At 39.6% G+C, this 19,682-nt stretch overlaps 1 protein-coding gene across 3 annotated transcripts in view; it reads left to right on the top strand.

Moving 5' to 3' along the window:
- The first annotated feature begins 1,334 nt into the window (after positions 1-1,334).
- The window catches only part of LOC109415190 (all trans-polyprenyl-diphosphate synthase PDSS1), a 288,054-nt gene continuing 269,706 nt past the window's right edge, over positions 1,335-19,682 (top strand). Inside the window, exons 1-2 of one of the 3 annotated variants that reach the window (XM_029855102.2) lie at positions 1,335-1,998; positions 12,721-13,491. In XM_029855102.2, the coding sequence (XP_029710962.1) occupies positions 12,985-13,491 (507 nt within the window). In that variant the 5' untranslated portion in view covers positions 1,335-1,998; positions 12,721-12,984. The remainder of the gene's footprint in view (positions 1,999-12,720; positions 13,492-19,682) is intronic. The other 2 variants (XM_029855103.2, XM_029855104.2) reach the window with 2 other exon arrangements.

Genomic DNA, 19,682 nt, shown 5'->3' on the forward strand with positions numbered 1-19,682 from the left:
TAATTTGATGCTGTTTGAGCAAAACTTTGGGTAACTGTGTTGTTGTATTATTTATTTCTTGCAACTTCAACAACACAGTTACCCAAAGTTTTGCTCAAACAGCATCAAATTAGGCAAGAAATCATATAACCCACGCTGTTTGCAGCATTTCTTTGCGGTAACGGAGAATTGATCATCTCACCATACAAAAATCCAGCTCACTACTTTCAATCTAGTACTTCACTGATTGCTTCCTATTAGGATTTTTTCAGGCAATCTTCTAGGGATTTCTTCGGAGATTCAGAGAATTTCCCGGAAATTCTCCAGGAATACTTTCAATATTTTCAGGGATTCCTCCAGACATTCATCCGGAGGTTCCTCCAGAGATTTCCCCTCGAGTATGCCCAGGAATATTCCCAGAGATTCCTCCAGAAATTCCTCCAAGGGCTCTTCCAGGAAATCCTGGAATTTCTCAAAGAACACAAAATGAGAAGCAGGATTAGAAGCAGGACGTTTACCAAGAAGAGGAGGAGGAGGACGTGGTGAGTGGACAAAAGCGCTGTAAATTTAGAACAAATAGAAGTAAAGCAAAAACGTAAATCCATAAATATTTAATGCATAATTAGTACGTGTACTCTAGCTGAGAAAAAGAACAGTTATGATGTTACCTGACAGATAGAATTACTTTGCACCTTTTGAACAAAACGTCAAAAGATGCATCTCCACGTGCGTGCACGTGCGCACTCTGCACCTCGCAGCCGCTAAATAGGACAGATCGGCGAAGTACTAGATTTGTAGTAATGAGCTGAATTTTAGTATGGTGAGAAGGTCAATTCTCCGTTTCTGCAATGAAATGGTGCAAAAAGCGTGGGTTAAGATTCCTTGCCTAATTTGATGCTGTTTGAGCAAAACTTTGGGCAACAGTGTTGTTGTTTTCTCCATTTCTCGCAACATAAAGAACATAGTTATTCAAATTTTTGCTCAAACTGCATCAAATTAGGCAAGGAATCATAATACCCACGCTTTTTGTACCATTTCATTGCAGAAACAGAGAACTGACCTTCTCACCATACTAAAATTCAGCTCATTACTACAAATCTAGTACTACACCAAACGTACCCCATTGTCTCTTTGAGCTCTCTGGAAAACAATGACGACCGTCATCGCGATTTTTATTTATTTTCTACTCCGTCAGTCGAAATGGTCAGCGGGCGCATGTCAAATTCTATAAACTCGCACTCGAATGAGTGAGTTGAGCTCCCAAAATGTGTTTGTTTCCTCGTTCGCGAGGTACTTATCGCGCCCTTACCAGGCGGAGGAAAGGAGACCGCGCATTCCGTCGTCCCTAAACTCGTCCATCCCATTCGAACGCCCGTTGAAGGTCTTTCGCGGTCGCGGGCATCATCGAAATCAACAGAGAGCCGTCAAATCCTCAAACCGCACTCGCGCTCACTCAACTCACCCATCAAGAAAAGACAATCAAAACCGTGTGAGCTGAGAGAAGTGTTTCGCAATCGGTCGGTCGGTGTGTTGGATTTTTCGAGTCGGTGGTCCATCGCAGAGTTTCGCGGAGTTGTGGGCCAGATTTGCTGGAGAAAATTGCCGCCGAAGTGAGTGGAGTTGTTGGTGATTGTGCGCGCGGTGGAATTTATCGTGGTTCCGAACGCAAAAAGCCCGATTCGATTGACCGTTCATCGGTCGGTCGGGGCCTGCTGCTGCTGCTAGGTACGACGATTACGAACGGAGAAGAGTGGGCAAAGTCGTCTGACGAAGAGAACGAACGAGGAGAGTGTGTGCGGTGGGGTGGTGGAAGAAAACCTGAACCGAAGTGTGACGGCGCGGGTTCGCGAAGTCGCTCGCTCCCGCTCGCTCGCGGTGAGATTTTGGTGAGGGTCAGCAATTTCGACCGACGACTCGCTCTGTGAACTTGTCATCATCGCGGCGCGTGGAGCTTCTCACCGTGTGTTGGGTGAGTGCTGTTGAGATCCGCGATCTATTTTGTGTGAGAGCAGCCATCAGGTAACGGGAAAGAGTTAGAACGCACTGAAATAAATTTGAAGAGGGAAACTGGATTATTATTTTCACAAACGAAATGATATAGCTAGATTGAGTTTAAATAAGGGCGAAAGTAACATGAGAGAGTTCTCTTCATCGACTCTCTCTTCTGCAAATTAAAGTGACAAGATGCAAGTATGGTTGCACTTTTTGGTCATAAATCGCTAGGTTGCGATGCAATCTAGCGTCTAAGTGTAAAAAAGTTTGATTGAATTTGCATCTTGTTACTTTAATTTGCAGAAGAGAGAGTCGATGAAGAGAACTCTCTCATGTTACTTTCGCCCTTATTTAAACTCAATCTAGATAGGGTATTTTAACCACTAGTGGACTCCTGTGTAGCTGAAAATAGCTCTGATCGTAAAAACAGCATGATATTCTAATCAAAATGCCTGACCAAGATTGCGCAACAGGGTCTATGTCTTTCCTACATATTGCACTGAGTGTAAAATTAGCAAAGGGGCCGTTCATATACCACGTAGACTTTGGGGGGATGGGCGGCTGGTAGTCTGGCCAAAGTCTACGCTCTACACAAATTTTAAAATATTTCAGGCCAAACATTTCAATAGGTCCTATCTGCATTTGAGAGGCTCTCTTTATTCACTTACTCTTTGAATTATTGCAATGTAATGGTACACTTTTCAACTATTTTTTAAGTACAAATCAAAAGACGATTGTTTTGACTATCGTTCAATGCAAGGAGACAATCATAATACAAATAAACAGCTGATATATTAACGAAAGAGAGGGAAACCAAAGAGAACCTCTCTTCTGCAGATAGGACCTTTAGACATGTTTGGCCTGATTTGTTTGGACGAAAGTCTACGAGAGGTATGAGAAAGCCAAAATTTGTTCTACGTGGTTTATGAACAAACCCAAACCACAGACAAACAGACGTATCACTTGGAACAAAGTGCGATTAAAATCATCGTCACAAAAGTATAATTGTCCAATGCTAATCACGCTGTGTTTCGCAAACCAATTGTTCAACGCATATGGTCAAATCTCAACCGTTACGTAGTTATTGAACTTCCCATGTTTTTGATTCTTATTGCCTTAACTGGCTATAACTTGAAAATGGTCAAATTTATCGCAGTTTTTTTTACCCTCATTCGAAAGATTATTTAATTTTATATCAAATGGCATCTTTGAATCGATTGGTTTAGTTAAATAACTAAGTTTTCTAGAGCAAAATAGCTAAAAATAGTGAGTTTTAATTTGTTTTTGTCAATTATCTTTGAAACATGCGTAATGAATTAAAATTCTTTCTTTGGCAAAGTTGTGGCCCCTATTCCACTCTACAATTCGTTTTTTGACATCAAACTTATATCTCTTACCGTTTTCTTGCAATTTTGATTTAAACATCGCGTTTCAGACCATAAATTTGCAACTGTCATGGTAAGCACTTTGTTGCGCACTGTGCCGCTCATTTAAATTGAAATTGCAAGAAAACTATAAGAGTTAGAAGTTTGGTGTCAAAGAACGAATTGTAGAGTAGAACAGGAGCCAAAACTTTGCCAAAGAAAGAATTTTAATTCATTACGCATGTTTCAAAGATAATTGACAAAAACAAATTAAAACACATTATTTTTAGCTATTTTGTTCTAGAAAACTTAGTTATTTACCTAAACCAATCGATTCAAAAATGCCATTTGATAGAAAATTTCATAATCTTTCGAATAAGGGTAAAAGAAACTGCGATAAGTTTGAAAATTTTAAAATTATAGCTAGTGAAGGCAATAATAACCAAAAACTTGGAAGGTATATAACTACGTAACGGTTGAAATTTGACCATAGGTAAATTCGGATGACCCCCAATTGTAGAGGCGCTAAGTGAGATAAGGTGAAAATCGTTTGTTTACATCAAAAATTCAATTTTTCGTTTTCAAAATTAACTCATATTTTGCCTTGGTGGTTGCTATTTTCAATTGGTAATGGCTTCTATTATCATCAATCTCGATGCCCCCGGCGACAGACACCGGATTGGCCAGCTAACAAAAAATCCGGAAGATTGCCCGCCGGAGGCATAGCAAGAGTTCCTCAAATTAATCACATAAGTTGTTCGTAAGTACCTACCGGATAAGAGAATTAGATTTTCTTTTCAAAAAGTGCTCGTTTGTTTCTCTACGATGCGGAATTCGATATGAAAAAGTGAAAAAAGTGCAGTTTGCCTATGCTGCGCCATGGCAAATTTTGGCGGAGTCACTCTTTTCATAGGTTTCTCATATCTGCCACCAAGGATGGGAACACTCACTTGCAAAGAGTTACACTCACTTGCTGTTTTCTCAGCTCAGAAGCTTGCAATCAAGAAACGATGTATGGACGTCTTTTGCCTTGTGATTTTGTCTAAAAGTTTGCCGAATAGAGTAGGGGTCGCATACGCATGCCGAAGTCGCGAGGGAGCTGCGAAGGCAACTCTCCACGAGGAGAACGTAAATTACACTCACCTTATGGAGAGTCGCTTTTACAGCTCTGTCACGACTTTAGTATGCGTGTGCGACCCTTACACTATTCGGCAAACTTTTAGACAAAACCACAAGGCAAAAGTCGTCCATACAACGTTTCTTGATTGCAAGCCTCTGAGCTGAGAAAACAGCAAGTGAGTGTAACTCTTTGCAAGTGAGTATCCCCATCCCTGCCTGCCACCAGATGCGGAGAGATCGTTAGCTTGCTTTGGATTTGCTTATATGCGTAGAACAATTTTTGATCCTCTATCACCTTTTAAAAAGTCATGAACCTAACACCAGGGATGCCATATGTACAGATTTATCTGTATTATACAGATTTTTGAGCATCTATACAGATTTCGTTTTATATGAAATACAGATTTTTGAGCTAGAGGGGCCAATTTTTTTTTATATGGGATACAGATTTTTCACCCAAATTTTGTATGGGATACAGATTTTTGAAAAGTGCGATACAAATTTTTCAAAAAATCATCTGGCATCCCTGCCTAACACCCTGTATATGTTGTCCGTTGTCTCCCAGGATAAAAAATACAATAGAAAAACATAGGACTCTAACTTAACAGTACCATTGAAAACCATGCTCTCACAATATAATTCAATATTAAATTAACAATAGAAAAACAATAGGCAAATCTGACGAAAGCTAACGATCCCTCCGCATCTGGTGGCAGGAATGAAAACCCTACGAAAAACGTGACTTCGCCAAAAATTGCCATGACGCAGCATTAGGCAATGTGCACTTTTTTCACTTTTTCGTATCGAATTCCGCATCGTAGAGAAACAAACGAGCACTTTTTGGAACGAAAATTTAATTCTTTTTCAGATGACACATTCCAGCGTAACGGGACACTGCGAGGAACTAACTTTCGTGAACAAATGACGTCTGCAATCGAATGCAATGTTCATGACCATATGGTTTAACAGGTTTTATAACAAGCTTATTAGATGTACTTCCTGATGCAATACTTGTTCTATGGGGTTTTGGTTCCAATTTACATAATATAACATGTTACATTTCGTAACGGGACACCATCGCAGAAATCTTCTTTTTAAAATTTTCAAACTGAAATGCGTATATCAGCTCTGTTATGAGGTTTCGAATAATAGAGTCTTCTAGACATTTCTTCTTTGGATTGATGTGAACAAGATTGCCGAAGTGAGTTTTACTGAGAAATGTATAGTTTCGGAAATATTCTTGATTTAGTTTTGGGAGCGCAGCGTTACGCTCGCGTGAAAACAGTGTTTTGCTAATGGTGTCCCGTTACGGCTAAAGACATCTAGTTGTAGATCAAATGCTTTACTAGATAGATTGTTGCAGTCTCCGGCAATATTTTTCAGGCAGACGGTAGCTGTCCGACAGGACACAAATAGGCCTTTAAAATCGCTCTGGCCCTATGGTGGCCATCGGAATGGGCCCTGGGGAACCTGTTTCGAGGATTATTTAACCTTCACGTATCCGATTCCCGACAACTCATTTTCAAATCCGATTTTTTTGAAGTCGCCCTCAATTGATCATAAATTGGTGCGAGTTTATTATACTCAAGTGGCCGTACAATATTCGGAACCATTCCGGCGATATTCCGGATTGTGCAGGGGTCAGGGGGTTGTCAAAATCGCTAAGAGTGATTATTTCGAGAGTTGTTGTGTTTGAACCATCGATTTTCAGCTAAATTTTTGTTGCGAACAGTGAAACACAGCTACTGTAACCAGATTGGAACAAGTTGGCCCATCCGAATCCCCGTGACAGATTCCGCGGGGCCTCATTGGGGACACTTCTGGATTTCAACCTAAACATGCCGTGCGACATATCAATCTCCATGATTTCGAATGACTGAGTCAGAAACGATAGACTGAAGTATGTGTCAACTAATTTGGCCACTCCGGAACATATAGCACAGGTTCCACAGGGATGTCATCGGGGACATTTCTAGTTGGCAACCAAAACATGCTGAGCGACGTGTCAATCTTCATGATTTCGAAAGAATGGGATAGAAAAAATGACTTAAGTATGTATCAACTAATATGGCCGCTCCGTAACACCTGGAGCAGGTTCCGCGGGAGCCTCTAAAACACAATAAAAACACACGAAATAATCACTTTTAGCCATTTGGCAAAACAGATCCCTTCCGCACCCCCCTGACCACAGTACAACCCGGAATGTCTCCGAAATGGTTCCGGATAAAACATGGCCACTTGAGTGTAATAAATAAGCACCAATTTATGATCGATCCAGAGCGACTTCAAAAAAAAAAATCGAATGAAAATTGACGAAATGCCAGTATTTTGGAAATGAGTTATCGGGAGTCGGGTACGTGAAGTTAAATTGTGTCTCCAAAACTATGGTTGTGCGACGTATCTATCTTCGCGATTTTCTACATTATAATGATCCGAAGAAGATTTAATGATGTCTATAGTACATTCTTCCAACACAGTCTTTTCAAGCATATGTCGCATGTTGCTTTAATCCTTTATTTGAAGGCTCATGCGCCTTGGGAATAAAGGAACCAATTTTATTTGAAATAAATTTTACATTTTAAAGGGGATTTTTCTTTTATATTGTGTTAGTTTTGGGAAACCGTTAAACTCGCGGTTTGGTCGAGGTTAGGGGAAACAATGTTTTATTTTGGAAGCGATGGGATTATGGGGGCTTTCCGTTGATATTTAGCTAACGACAACCAGTAACAATACAAACAAACGGATATCGAGAAGAAAAAAAGGTTGACAACAAAAACGACAAGAGAGAGGTCGTTAGACTTTTAATCAATGGTTACTAATTTATAGTGATGTACCGAATATTCGGTCGACTGAATATTCGGGCCGAATATCAGCTTATTTTCGGTTTTGCCGAATATTCATTTAGCCGAATATTAAATGTATTATTCGGCCGAATGTACCGAATAGGACGAATAATGACTTAACATAGCAACAACACGCTAAATTAAAAATTCAATAAATTGTAAAGTAGATTTTCAGAGTATATATTGGCAAAAAGTTACCATTTATGTGATGTAAAAACGTTTGTGAAGAAGGTGGCTTTCAAATTGCACTTTCTTGAAAGCGAAGCCGTCTTCTATAATAATTTCACGAGAATTTAGCAGCAGTTCTCCGAATAATAAAATTTGAAATATTACTATTCGGTACATCACTACTAATTTATGTAGTCACAAAAAGTAATGCAATGCCATTTTCGTGATGCACGGGTCTGGTTTTTGCTATAACTCAGTCAATTCTCAACCGATTCTCATGAAATTTTGTACACATGTAGGCACGACTGGTACTACCAGTGTACAAAACTTCATGAAAATCGGTTGAAAATTGACTAAGTTATAACAAAAACCAGACCCGTGCAAAAAAAAGAATCGGGTGTATAAGCCTTTTTAAACATCATGCTGGTAAATCAAAGGACATGTTGAAAAGGTTATAGCATTCAAAGAGTACGCTGTCACAACAAAACTTAATAAAATATCACTTGTTATACTGATCCATCAGAATACCTGCCATTTCTTTACGTAGCTGAGAAGCGGGCTTTGTTCCAGTAGGGCCGTTACACCAAGAAGGATAATGTAAATATATACCATCTACAATATCATTTCATCATGGTTACAGTTTTTTGGCTAAATATTTGATCAAACCAAACTTATTTATCCGCTTATGAGTGTCTTTAAAATTTTCGTAACGGGACACCATGTCTACATACCCATTGTAACGCCTAAAGATAAAGCGTCGATCAAGGTAACCTATATGTTGGAAGAAAGGTCTCCACTAATACTAAGAGAATCCGGAAAATCATTTGTCTAAAGTTCGTAATAAATTAGTTATTACAACAAATGTGCTATTTTCGTAATGGGACACCATTAAATTGCGGCTATTGCAAAAAGTGCATAAAACATATCTAAACCCATTTTTATGAAAAGTTGCCTTTGGGTGTATAAAATATACATTATTATACTACATTTACAAAAAATAGGTATAATGTTTTTGAACTTTCATATGCAAGCAGGCATATTTGAAACATATCAATGAAAAATTTCATTTTTCTTACATAAAATGCTATTACTTCACCTAACTATTTAAATACGTTGCCAGTCAAATTTTAAGTAAAACAAATGGTTTTCCTAAGATTAAATCTACCCTTTTTCATATGCTGGAAAGCTTGGAGCAAAACAATCACTTTGAAATTTCACACCCTTGGCGTAGAAGTGCGTGGAATGTGTCAGATGCGCTTAGATCCGGTAGGTACTTACGAACAATTTATGTGATTAATTTGAGGTGCTCTTTCTATGCCTCCGGCGGGCGATCTTCCGGATTTTTCGTTGGCTGGCCAATTCGGTATCTGTCGGCGTGGGCATCAAGAATGATGATAATGGAAGTCATTGCAAATGGAAAATTGCAACTTCTTGCAACAACTTGCAAAAAATGAGTAAAATTTGACGACAAAAAATTGACCACTTTTTGTAAACAAACGATTTTCTCCTTATCTCACCAAGCGCCTCTACAATTGGAGGTAATCCGAATTAGCCTATAGAATCAAATCGATACTGATTTTTCATTTGGGCCTAACTGACATTTTCGAATTCTCTTCATCCATCCTCTGTTTGTGTTATCACAGAATGTGTATTGAGTTTTCCAAAGATTTTTTGGTTGAAATGCGAAGAAGACGACTACATGTTGCTATAGAAACCAAAAGAACAATGTTTTTGTTTGTTTTGATCAAGTTATTAGCGAAAGATAGAGTCGACGAAGAGAAATCAATCATGTCAGTTAGGCCCTTATGAAAAATCATTGTCGAAATGTTTCTAACAATAGAATCAAATGTGAATGAGCATTTTACATTGAATTGTATAGGTTGTTAAGTATCATAACAATACAAAAAAGAACTTTTTTCCATACAATCCAAATTGTTTTTGCAAAACAGAAGATTCTAATGTAAATTAAATGTTGTTAATACATATACATGTAATCAAATGTACCGTAGAATTTTATGTATTTGTATTGTTTTGAACTGTTATGCCGAGAACTGTCTGGTTTGAACTGTGATTTTACATTAGATTCAATGGTTTGTGGATGATTTTCTATTGTGAAACAGAAGATTCTTATGTTTTCGAATTGTTTCACCTAATTAAATGCTCAGTAAACGTATTGTTTTGGGTAGTGATTTTATTTATGGTTCCACATTTGATTCAATTGTTTTGGAATTGTTTTCTATTGTGAAACAGAACATACTGTTTGTACTGTGTTTACATTGAATTCAATGGTTTGGGTATCGTTTTGTATTGTGATAGAGAAGATTCTTATGTTTTCGAATTGTTTCAAATAGTGAATTGCACGGTAAACGTATTGTTTCGAGTAGTAATTTTATTACTGGTTTCACATTTGATTCAATGGTTTGGGAATTGTTTTCCATTGTGATACAGAAGATTCTCATATTGTTCTTTGAGCAGTGACTTAATTACACAGTAGATTCTATTGTTTTGGAATTGCTTTCAATTGTGATTACGGAACATACTGTTTTGCCCTATCCAATTGTTTGGGATTTGTTTTCTATTGTGAAACAGAAAATTCTAATGTTTTGGAATAGTTTGATTTTAAAAAACGAATATGAACATTTTGGATTGGTTTGATCTATTTCTGCTTTTTATTTTTGTTACTGATTGCTTGAAAAAAATCTGCAACTGAACTATCTTTATGCATTTGGACTAGAAGCTTGTATATTTTATTGTACATTCGGGGCTACATTTTAAGAACACAGATCAAATAATTATCTAATATTTGAATCAATCAAGTCGTAAATCGAGTAATGTTTAATTGTATTAATGATTGAAGCTTAGGCTCCCATGCCCCACTGGCCAGATAACAGGGTTTAGCAGACTTAGCATTATATGTGGCAACACTATAATCGGCATGATGGAACCGTGCCCAGCGCGCCAATTGGGTTGTTTAGTGAATAAAGCACTGCTATTTTCTATAGCCTAATCGAAAGAGCTCATTATAACGTGAGTATAACGTGATTTTATTGGATTTTAATACCTTTGCTTTGATGGTTAAAGTAACAAATCAGTTTTAATTTTCGTGGATAGAATGACAGTTCAATCGATAGAGTGTCAGTTTGACCCGAACAAAAAAAAATCCTCCATGCAAACTTTAAATGAATTTTAAAAATAGTTCCCGGACTCCAAAAAGTATGAAATTTTGGATTTCGACTGATTTTTGGGCGGAGAATCCGGTTATGAAATAATGCTGATACCCCTAAAGAACCCAATTGTTATTAGACCACTAATGTAGTTGCATTTAGTGGGTGATGACTGATGAGGTACAAAAATAGCATTACAGCGTGCCTCACCATCATAGGCGCCAACTTGTGACGTAGTTGGGGGGGCGAAGCTCTCCAAAATTGGGCAAAATTCAACTTTTTTTAGCTCAATGCACTAGTTTTCACGTAAATATGCCTAAACTAGATGAACTGCGTCGAAATTTTACGAATTTGGTTGATTTTGAGAGGCCTCGCCCCCCCCAACTACGTCACAAGTTGGCGCGTATGCTCACCATTATTGTTGCACTTAAATATACTCGATTTCCTACAACTTGAAACTATATTAGAAGATTTGTTCGAAGCGTTCAAATGCAAAAGAAGAATCTAATACTATGATACATTTGTGTGTTATTTTGAGACATGTTTCCCCAAAATAAAACACAAGTGATTGTACAGATTAAATTTTGTCTACAAAAGCTTATATAGCTTTAAAAGTTCTTCAAATATTCGAATCACTCATGTCTGAAGTAACGTTTAATTGCATTAATGGTCGTTGCTTAGGCTTCCATGCCCCACCACCAGCCAGATAACTGGGTTTAGCAAACTAAACACTATATGTTGCTACACTATAGCGCGCTAAATGTTATTAGTCCACTAATGTAGTTGCATTTAGTGGGTGATGAGGTAGGGTCTGGGACCATTTGGGCAGGAGCACCTATTTTGGGCACTTGCTGCTATAACTCAATCAATTTTGAAGCGATTCACTTGATTTTTTAAACACGATCAGTAATGCGCAGTATCTAGCTATGTTAAAAAATTCAAGTCAATCGGTTTGAAATTGACTGAGTGCCCAAAATAGGTGCTCCTGCCCAAATGGTCCCAGACCCTACAAAAGTAACATTACAGCATGCTTGACCATTGTCCTGGCAATGAAGAGACCCGTTAGACTAAAGCCTGGAGCCCATAGCATAAATTTGCACCGATTGAGTTACACTTATGATATGTGTTCCAGTCTTAAAGAGCGAACGTATATAAAAAGACCTTTCATAACGTCCATATGCCAAATATAGTTCTAATTCAGTAATAAATTTAATGAAACGAATGAAATTTCCAAATGTGATCAACAATACATATACAATAGAAAATATTGTTAACATAAGAATTTATTGGTAGTCTACAGTTTTTAAAACAGATTCAATGATTCATTTTTATGCGGGTTGTGTATGTAATGTTCAGTCTGTGCAGCCTCTGGCTGAAGACGTAGTGTATTTTTTAAATTTTCCTCATACTAAATCGTATGAAAATCAAAAAAAAAAGGCGAGCGTTAAAATATAGTTTCTTTGATCGAGCTGAAATTTTGCACAGTTGAAATGGGGGCAAAATGGAACTCAAAAAGTATATTGCGCATTCAGTTCACCACTGGACTGCGCACTCAGTCTTCCTAAGAGCGAAAATGTAAATAAAAGTGCGCGATTGCATCAAATCCAGTTGATGTCTTTGGCGCACTATTTCTTTGATTTATGCTGAATAAGTGCTCTGAAAACATCAAGTTGATTTGTTGCAATCACGCAATTTTATTTACGTTTTCGCACTGTAAAAAACTCGTGCGAAAGTCCAGTGGTGAACTAAATGCGCTATGCAAGAACGAGAGTTTTTTCATTTTTTATATAACCATATGTATAACCGTGTCCCACGCTAATGTCTAATGACCGCAGTTCCTATGATCTGTACCGATGTAATGGGTTGTATGTATTTCGCACCACGTACGCACGTGCTAAACTAACTCGGCGACCTTTGCTCCACCGGCAATATGGCGTTATGTGTAGGTCCGCCGACGAATGCGGTCTGGGCAACTAAAAAATAATTTGAATTATAAACATGACAACATTTTGCTCCAGTGTATCCATTGATAAGCAGTGATAAGCACTCAGAATAACATTTTCCTTTTCTTCTCTGTCTTTTTCGTCACAGGTGTGTACGCTTTCTCCCAGGTGTGCGCTGAGAAGAGCACTCACACTCACCTGCCCCCGGACTCTCACTCTCCAGCCAGAGATAGAGAGAGAACACACTCACTGCTCGCCGTCCACACGATACATGGTGATCATCGTGGCCCCGTTCGTGTTGCTGCTACTGGTGGTGGTCGGTTAAGGCCTCCGAATCTTCCACAAGATCCTCGGATCGGGCGAAGATCCGACGAAAAGAGCTCGAAAGCTCTCGAGGGGGGTTTCCAGCGTAATGCTGCCGACCGATCGGCTCACAATTCTTTTGACTATGGCGTGTTTAAGTTCGTCGAATCGGGTCTGCGCCCGCGTTGTGCAGGAAAAACTGTGTCAGTTTGTTGTTGGCAAAAATTATCACCATCAGCAACAGCAGCAGCAGCCAAAGGTGGTGGCGGCTGGTGCCACAGTAGCAGCAGGTGTTGGAACCGGAACTGGATCCGGTAGTTCTGCTGCTGCGGCTGGGAAAAGTGTCGGAAATGGTGTTGTTGGCAAGAAAACGGTCGTTGGCGGCGGTGGCAGTTCCGGTCCGTTGTTTACTGCGGCGTTGAAATCCGGTGTTGGTGTTGGGTCGTTCGGCGGTGGCGGCGGGGGTAGTGTGGAAGCAGCAGCTATGAAATATGGACCAAGTGTCGGAATGTTCGGTGGTTCGTCGTCGTCGATGATGGCGATGATCAACGGTGTCGGTAGTGTTCGCAATTTCTACAGCTCATCTCTGGTACGCAATCTCTTCAAAAAGAATCAGGTAAGTTTCGTCAGTAGAGGAGCAACATTTGAAATGGACTTATCTGCAAAATGGAAACCGACCTGATTTTCTAGTACTCCTTTTAATATCTACTTAAACTACTGAATATTAACACTTATTTTGGACTTAACTGCCTTTAAAAAGGCCCTATCAAAAACAGATTTTGAGATTCATAAAAGGACTGAACTGTCGATCATGAAGTCCATTTTTTTCAGTGTAGGAATAAAACACTGAGAAAAGCGTTTCCTTTGTAAAAAAAATAACAGATTCAAAGCCAAACATTCTCGTACTGGTTTCGCAGGTTTTTGCAGGTAATTCCTTTTCCAGTGTTGCACCTTGTTAAAAAGGATAGTGATAAAGTTTTAGTTATCAATCGCTAGAAAAAAAAGGTTGCACTATCATATGGGCGGCATACCATTTTCATATGACTGACATCCAATTTTATAATGACATCATTCGGTCGGTGAACCATTAGATCGCATCGTTTTCAGGATCTTAAACATCAATAATTAGTGAAATCGTGCATCGTTTGATAAATGAAATGATACGTTGTTAAAAATGATTGTTGTTTCGAAAATAAGTAGATCGAGGAAACGTGGGTGAAATAAGCGTGCTTTGACCTGACTGTAACAATGTGTTTTGTGAATCGCAATCAAAATGACTGAAAAGTTCGTGAAAACAAAACTATAGTGAAAAAATCGACTGAATAGAACGATTTCTACAGGATTTTTGTGCATATTGGAACAATGGACTACTAGATGACGACCTCCGACAACGAGACTACACAGCAAGAGACCCTGGAGACCTGGGGTAGCATTCGATGTGGCATTGATGATGCGCGAAATTGCGTGCTTGTGTGTTGCAACAAGTGGTTGGTGTGGTGTGCTGTGCCGTATTACTTATGTGTGACGACAACGACGTCGGACGGTAAAAGAGAAATTTTTCAAAGATAGTGAAGCTCACTTTCGAGCTGGGCGCGCGCGCGAGGGTTACATAATTCGGGGTGGCTCTCACTTTGAGGTATTTTTTTGTGTTCGTCATTTTCGCGCAATTACCTCTGCTCTTAACACACACCTCGCACACAACAGCCTACTCTGACTGATAGTGGTCGAGTCAACGCTGGAGCGACGACAGTGCTGAAATGACATTGTGATGCGCAGGATTAAAAACCCCAATCCCAACGGGATGGATTGAAGAATGACAGTGTGCGTCGTCGAACGAAGCAGGCGGTGACCTTTCCGAAAGAGAAATTCAGCAGCGACGAGCCTGCTCTGATGGCTGGCTCGCCACACCGAAGAAAGCAAAAATAAGAGCCAGAAAGCAGGCGAACGGAAGGATTTTTGTTCATTCATTCGTTCGACTGACTGGACTGACCGCTGCTGCTGAAGAGGGAACCACCGTCGTGTCCCGTTAACCCATTTTTCGGTTATCGGGTGGCGAATGCAGCGCAGCGCACGCACGGGGGAAATCAGCAGCGTGAGTGCGAGGAGAGAAGAGTCGAACTCCAAAAAATGCTGCCGCGTATAGTGTTGAATCGCGCGCGCGCCTGGTCTGGTCTGGCCTGGCCTGGCCCTGGCTGCATACCGTTGTGCGCGAGCGGGGAATGATTGAAAAATCATTACGAAAACTGAAAAAAGTAGTAAAAAAAACTAACTTAGAAAGTCGAGGAGACGTAATAAAAGTGTATATGTGATTTGGTTCGAAAAAAGAGAAACGAGCGAAACACGAAAAGAGCCATCACACTCGCGCGCAGCGAAAAAGCAACAACCGACGAGCGGGGTTCGCCGCGCTCGAAAGAAAACGAAAGACACACAACTGTTGTGGAGCACTAGGGGCGCACTAGACTGGTCCAGGAGAATGTGGCGGCAACAGGTGGTTGTGTCGTTGTAATCTCAAGGTCGACAATGTCTTATCTAAGGACAGTGACATTGATTTTCTTAGTCGATTGCGTTTGGATCACTTTTCTGGGAAACTTGGCTTCTGTTATCAAGTGTTCTTATGAGTAGCTGTACCAGTGGCTTTGATTTGCCTACAAGGGTTTGTATCTTTTGTGGCAAACATAATGATACAATGTATTCAGGAAATCGAGAGAAGTTCTCGAGCATAGACAAATATATACATATACAAAATATGTAAGTGTCATTGGAGATTCCCTAAACTCAAATCTAGCTGTACCTTTACGCATAAAGTGTGAAAAGAGCATAGTTCCTTAACACAGCTAGATAAGATCAACATAATATACTGAAGATTCAGGATTCTACAGACAGTTTTGCTTAATAAGCGTTGATCAAGTACTCGGAAACAGTTCCATATCAAATGATAAGAAGTTGCTTTGACCAGCTTTGACTGCTTAAAGAGATTAGTTTCCATCAAAACAGATGGTTCAGTACAATACAGTTTTGTTTGGCGACATGTTTCCAAATTATTCCAGTGTTATTTGTGCTGAATTGCAGCCAAGGAATAAATCCGAAGCTTAACAATGAAGTAATGGGAGCTCTCAGAGCCGGATTTGCGGAAAAAGAGACGCAACAAAAGCACAACAGACAACAGGATAATATACGCCGAAACCTGAATTTTTTTTTTCGAATTTTGTGAATTCAAAGACAATGGAGAATGGTCTGCATCTGAAAGATATTACAGCAAGCAGTGCGGAGGATGGATTTTTGTCCAACAACGGTAGATGAAACCGATGCAGCCGTAAGTGATGTACTCCATAAGCTTAAGATGTCCTATGGTCATGTACTAGTAGCTCCACTTACAGCTATTTTCAACCAATTGCCGCAGCAACAAAAGTTTCCAACCATCTGAAAAATGTCGGCCCTTGCTCCAGGGAAAATGCAGCCTGTCTACAAAAAGGAGGACAAGACGCACATTGTCAACTACCGCGGAATAACCTCCTTTTCAGCAGGCTCCAAATGTTTGAAGACTATTGTGAACAGTGTCATGTTCGCTTCAAGTTGCTCCTATATTAGTCTTACTCAACTAATTCGGATTCTTAGCGTCCAAAGCGTTTGGTTGAAAGCAATCTTTGCAAATTTATATTGACTTGCGTCAATGGACAACGGACAACTATGGGCAAGCGCAAATTGATAAGGGTATACATCGATATCAAGGCTGCTTTTGATACTCTCAACCTCGATATCCTACTTGTTAAACTCCTTCGACTTGCTGTGTAAGCGAGAATGTGTGATTGGCTTAAATCTTATCTGAGCAATCGAAATCTTTGTGTGAAAGCGAGAGCTGCCGAATCAATTCCGTTTCTTCCAACTTCCGGCGTACCGCAGGGGGGCAATTTAGGACTGCTGTTATTTTCGTTGTTCTTCAATGACTAAGGTCTGACGTTTATGACCTTATTGTTTCCAATTCCATAGGTAGTGCGATTTAATATGTATGGTGGAGATATGTATTTCTTCTGAAATTTATTTTAAGGTTCTGTCAGGAATTCCATTTGCGATTTCGCCAAAAATGTTTTCCTGAATTCCTCCATTAGTTTCCTCTGATCTCCCTTAGGATTCCTTCAAAAGTTCCCTCGAGATTCTGCCTCTTCTGAGATTCCTTAAAATGGTTCCAACTGAGGTTCCTCCAACAGTTCTTTCCAGGAGTCCTCCAAGAACTCCATCTTGAATACCCCCAAGAGTTCAGGACTCTTCCGTGTTTTCTCCAGAAATTTATCACAGGATTCCTACAGGAGATTTTTCTGGGTTTTCTCAGGGTGCTTCTTCCGAGATTCGTCCAGAGGTTTGTTTGGGATTCCTTCAGAAGTTTCGTTGATAAGATACCGAAAGGGGTTCCGTCTGAGATTCTTCCAATAGTGCTTTCCAAGATTTCTGCAGCGCTTCCTCATGGAGTTCCTACAGAGATTCCTTCTGGGATTCCTCCGGGAGTTTCCAGATTCCTATATTCTCCGGGTTTTTGTTACGAGTTTTTTCCAGAAACTTTTTCCTAGATTCTTCCAGGAGTTACTTCAGGGATGTCTGTTGGAGTATATTCTAAGATTCTTCAAGTTCTCGTTTTGGAATGTCTTTAGCAGTTGTTCTTCCTGAGATTCCCACAAGGAATTCCTGGGGAAATGTTATTCCCGAAGGAACTTTTTGAGAAAACCCAGAATTCCTTAAGAAATTTTAAGAGGGATGGCTCAAAGAACTCCTGCAGGAATTTTATAAGGAGCTTATGGAATAATTTCATACGCATTTCCTGGAATAATTTCGAAATGAATTCCTTAAAAAAAACCTTTTCGAAAGATTTCGCAATCAATTCCGGAAAGTTTCCATTGGGAATATCTGCCTGATACTGAATTCCGTAAGCTGATTAAGGAAACCTGAAAGCGGCTCCTGGAGGAACCCCACACGGTGTTCTTGGAGGAATCTCAGATGGAACTGCTAGAGAATTCCTTAAGAAGCACCGTAAAGAATTATTGAAACAATCCCCTCCAGAAGCAAACCTCTGGACAAATTGCGGAAGCAACTTCTGGAGGGATCCCGGAAGAAATCGCGGTGAAATTCCTGGAGTAATCTCAGAAGAAACGTCTTCTGAAGTCTATGGGAGAAACCCGTGAAAGAGTTCCTGAAATCTACCTGTTCAACGAATGTAAATACTTGGATTTTGTCAACAAATTGGCTTATAGTTTGTAGAAAATGACAATTTTGTGCAATTTGGTTCTGATACTGAATCCTCTGTAAATTCTAGTTTTAGGATCGTTGAACAGGTAAAAAATGAGGTTACGAGACGCCACTGCCTGGAAGCATCCTGGAAGGAGTTAACGGAGGAATCCCGGAAGAAGCTTTTGAAGGAATTCCGGAAAAATTTCATGAATACAAAATTTCTTGGATGCAGAAAGAATTTTTCGAGAAATCCTAGAAGGGACTCCTTGAAAGTTCCCAGAAGAAACCTAGAGGAATTCATGGAACCATTCCGAAATCCTAAAGTGTTGCATACTTGCAAAACGCGTAATATACGAATTACAAACGAACATGCTAAAACGATTTATTTACACTATTCATATTTATAGATTAAAATTGTACATAAAATGAAATATAAACATTCACGGCACAAACTGGACGAACTGTGCAAGTGGCCATCTTGCATGTTGACAACTGGCTTGATTGTTGTCAACAACTATTGCGTCAATACACATGTAAACTTCTGTGAAATCTCATGCTCCAATTATGTGCATTATATGTCACAGAAATTTACACTATTTTTTCGATCTATGTGGATGAGTTCAATAGAACGGAGGAGTCTCATCAGCACGTCATAACTTATAAATTAGCCCACTTCTCAGAGAGCGCGAACCAAATTTCTCTAAGTCGGCATCGCAAACAACTAGGTCACGAAACGTCAAAGACTCAGAAGAATAATTATTTACCTTAGCAACCGCGGCATGCAGTGCCCCATGGAGTGATTCACCATGGAACAATAGACGTGTTTTATCTTGAGGTTTCCAACATACCGTCGTACCCCGCTGGTTCGACGTGTTTTAATATGACACTTTTTAATTCGTACCCCGCTTATTTGACGTATGTCGAATTAAAAGTATTCAAATGTCACAGCGGTGTACACTGTAAATGCAAAACAGTTTAATATTGGGCTTATACTCGCACTCGCAGCAGTTCCGGAAGTTCTAATTCCGGCAGTTCTGAGTTGGTGCTATTCGACACTCAAACCGCCTGGAAATTGTGGAGACCAACCGGAATGAACTGCGAAAGGCAACCATCGTAGAAAGAACGAGCATTTCATTCGCACCACTGCAATATCTGTTAAAATTGCGTTTCATAACAAATCCGGAAATCAAAACAAAAACAAAAATAGAGTTGCCAAATTTCAAAGAGCAACGTGGTGTAGGGTGATCAGTTTGTCGACTTAAATGCTTACAACAGTCAGTGTCGAATTAGCGGTGTAATACGGTATACATCAATTATTACAGCACATACTTCTTTGAGAGGGTTTATCCATAAACAAAGTAGACTCTTAGCACAGAACAGATGTGTATCTTCGAACAAATTTAAAGTTTTGAGGTGGAAGTCGTTAAATTATAACTTGGAAAACTAGATTGGAATGAATTTCCATGGGAAAAAGGGGTGATTGGTCAAAGTCTACGTTCCATACAAATTTCAAAAAAATGTAAAGTACAAAAATCTACGAGGGACAAGAGGAGAGTTTGGGGCCAAAAATAAGTCTACGTAGTTTATGGA

The sequence above is a fragment of the Aedes albopictus genome, chromosome 1 (assembly GCF_035046485.1).
Source record: "Aedes albopictus strain Foshan chromosome 1, AalbF5, whole genome shotgun sequence".
Taxonomy (NCBI): domain Eukaryota; kingdom Metazoa; phylum Arthropoda; class Insecta; order Diptera; family Culicidae; genus Aedes; species Aedes albopictus.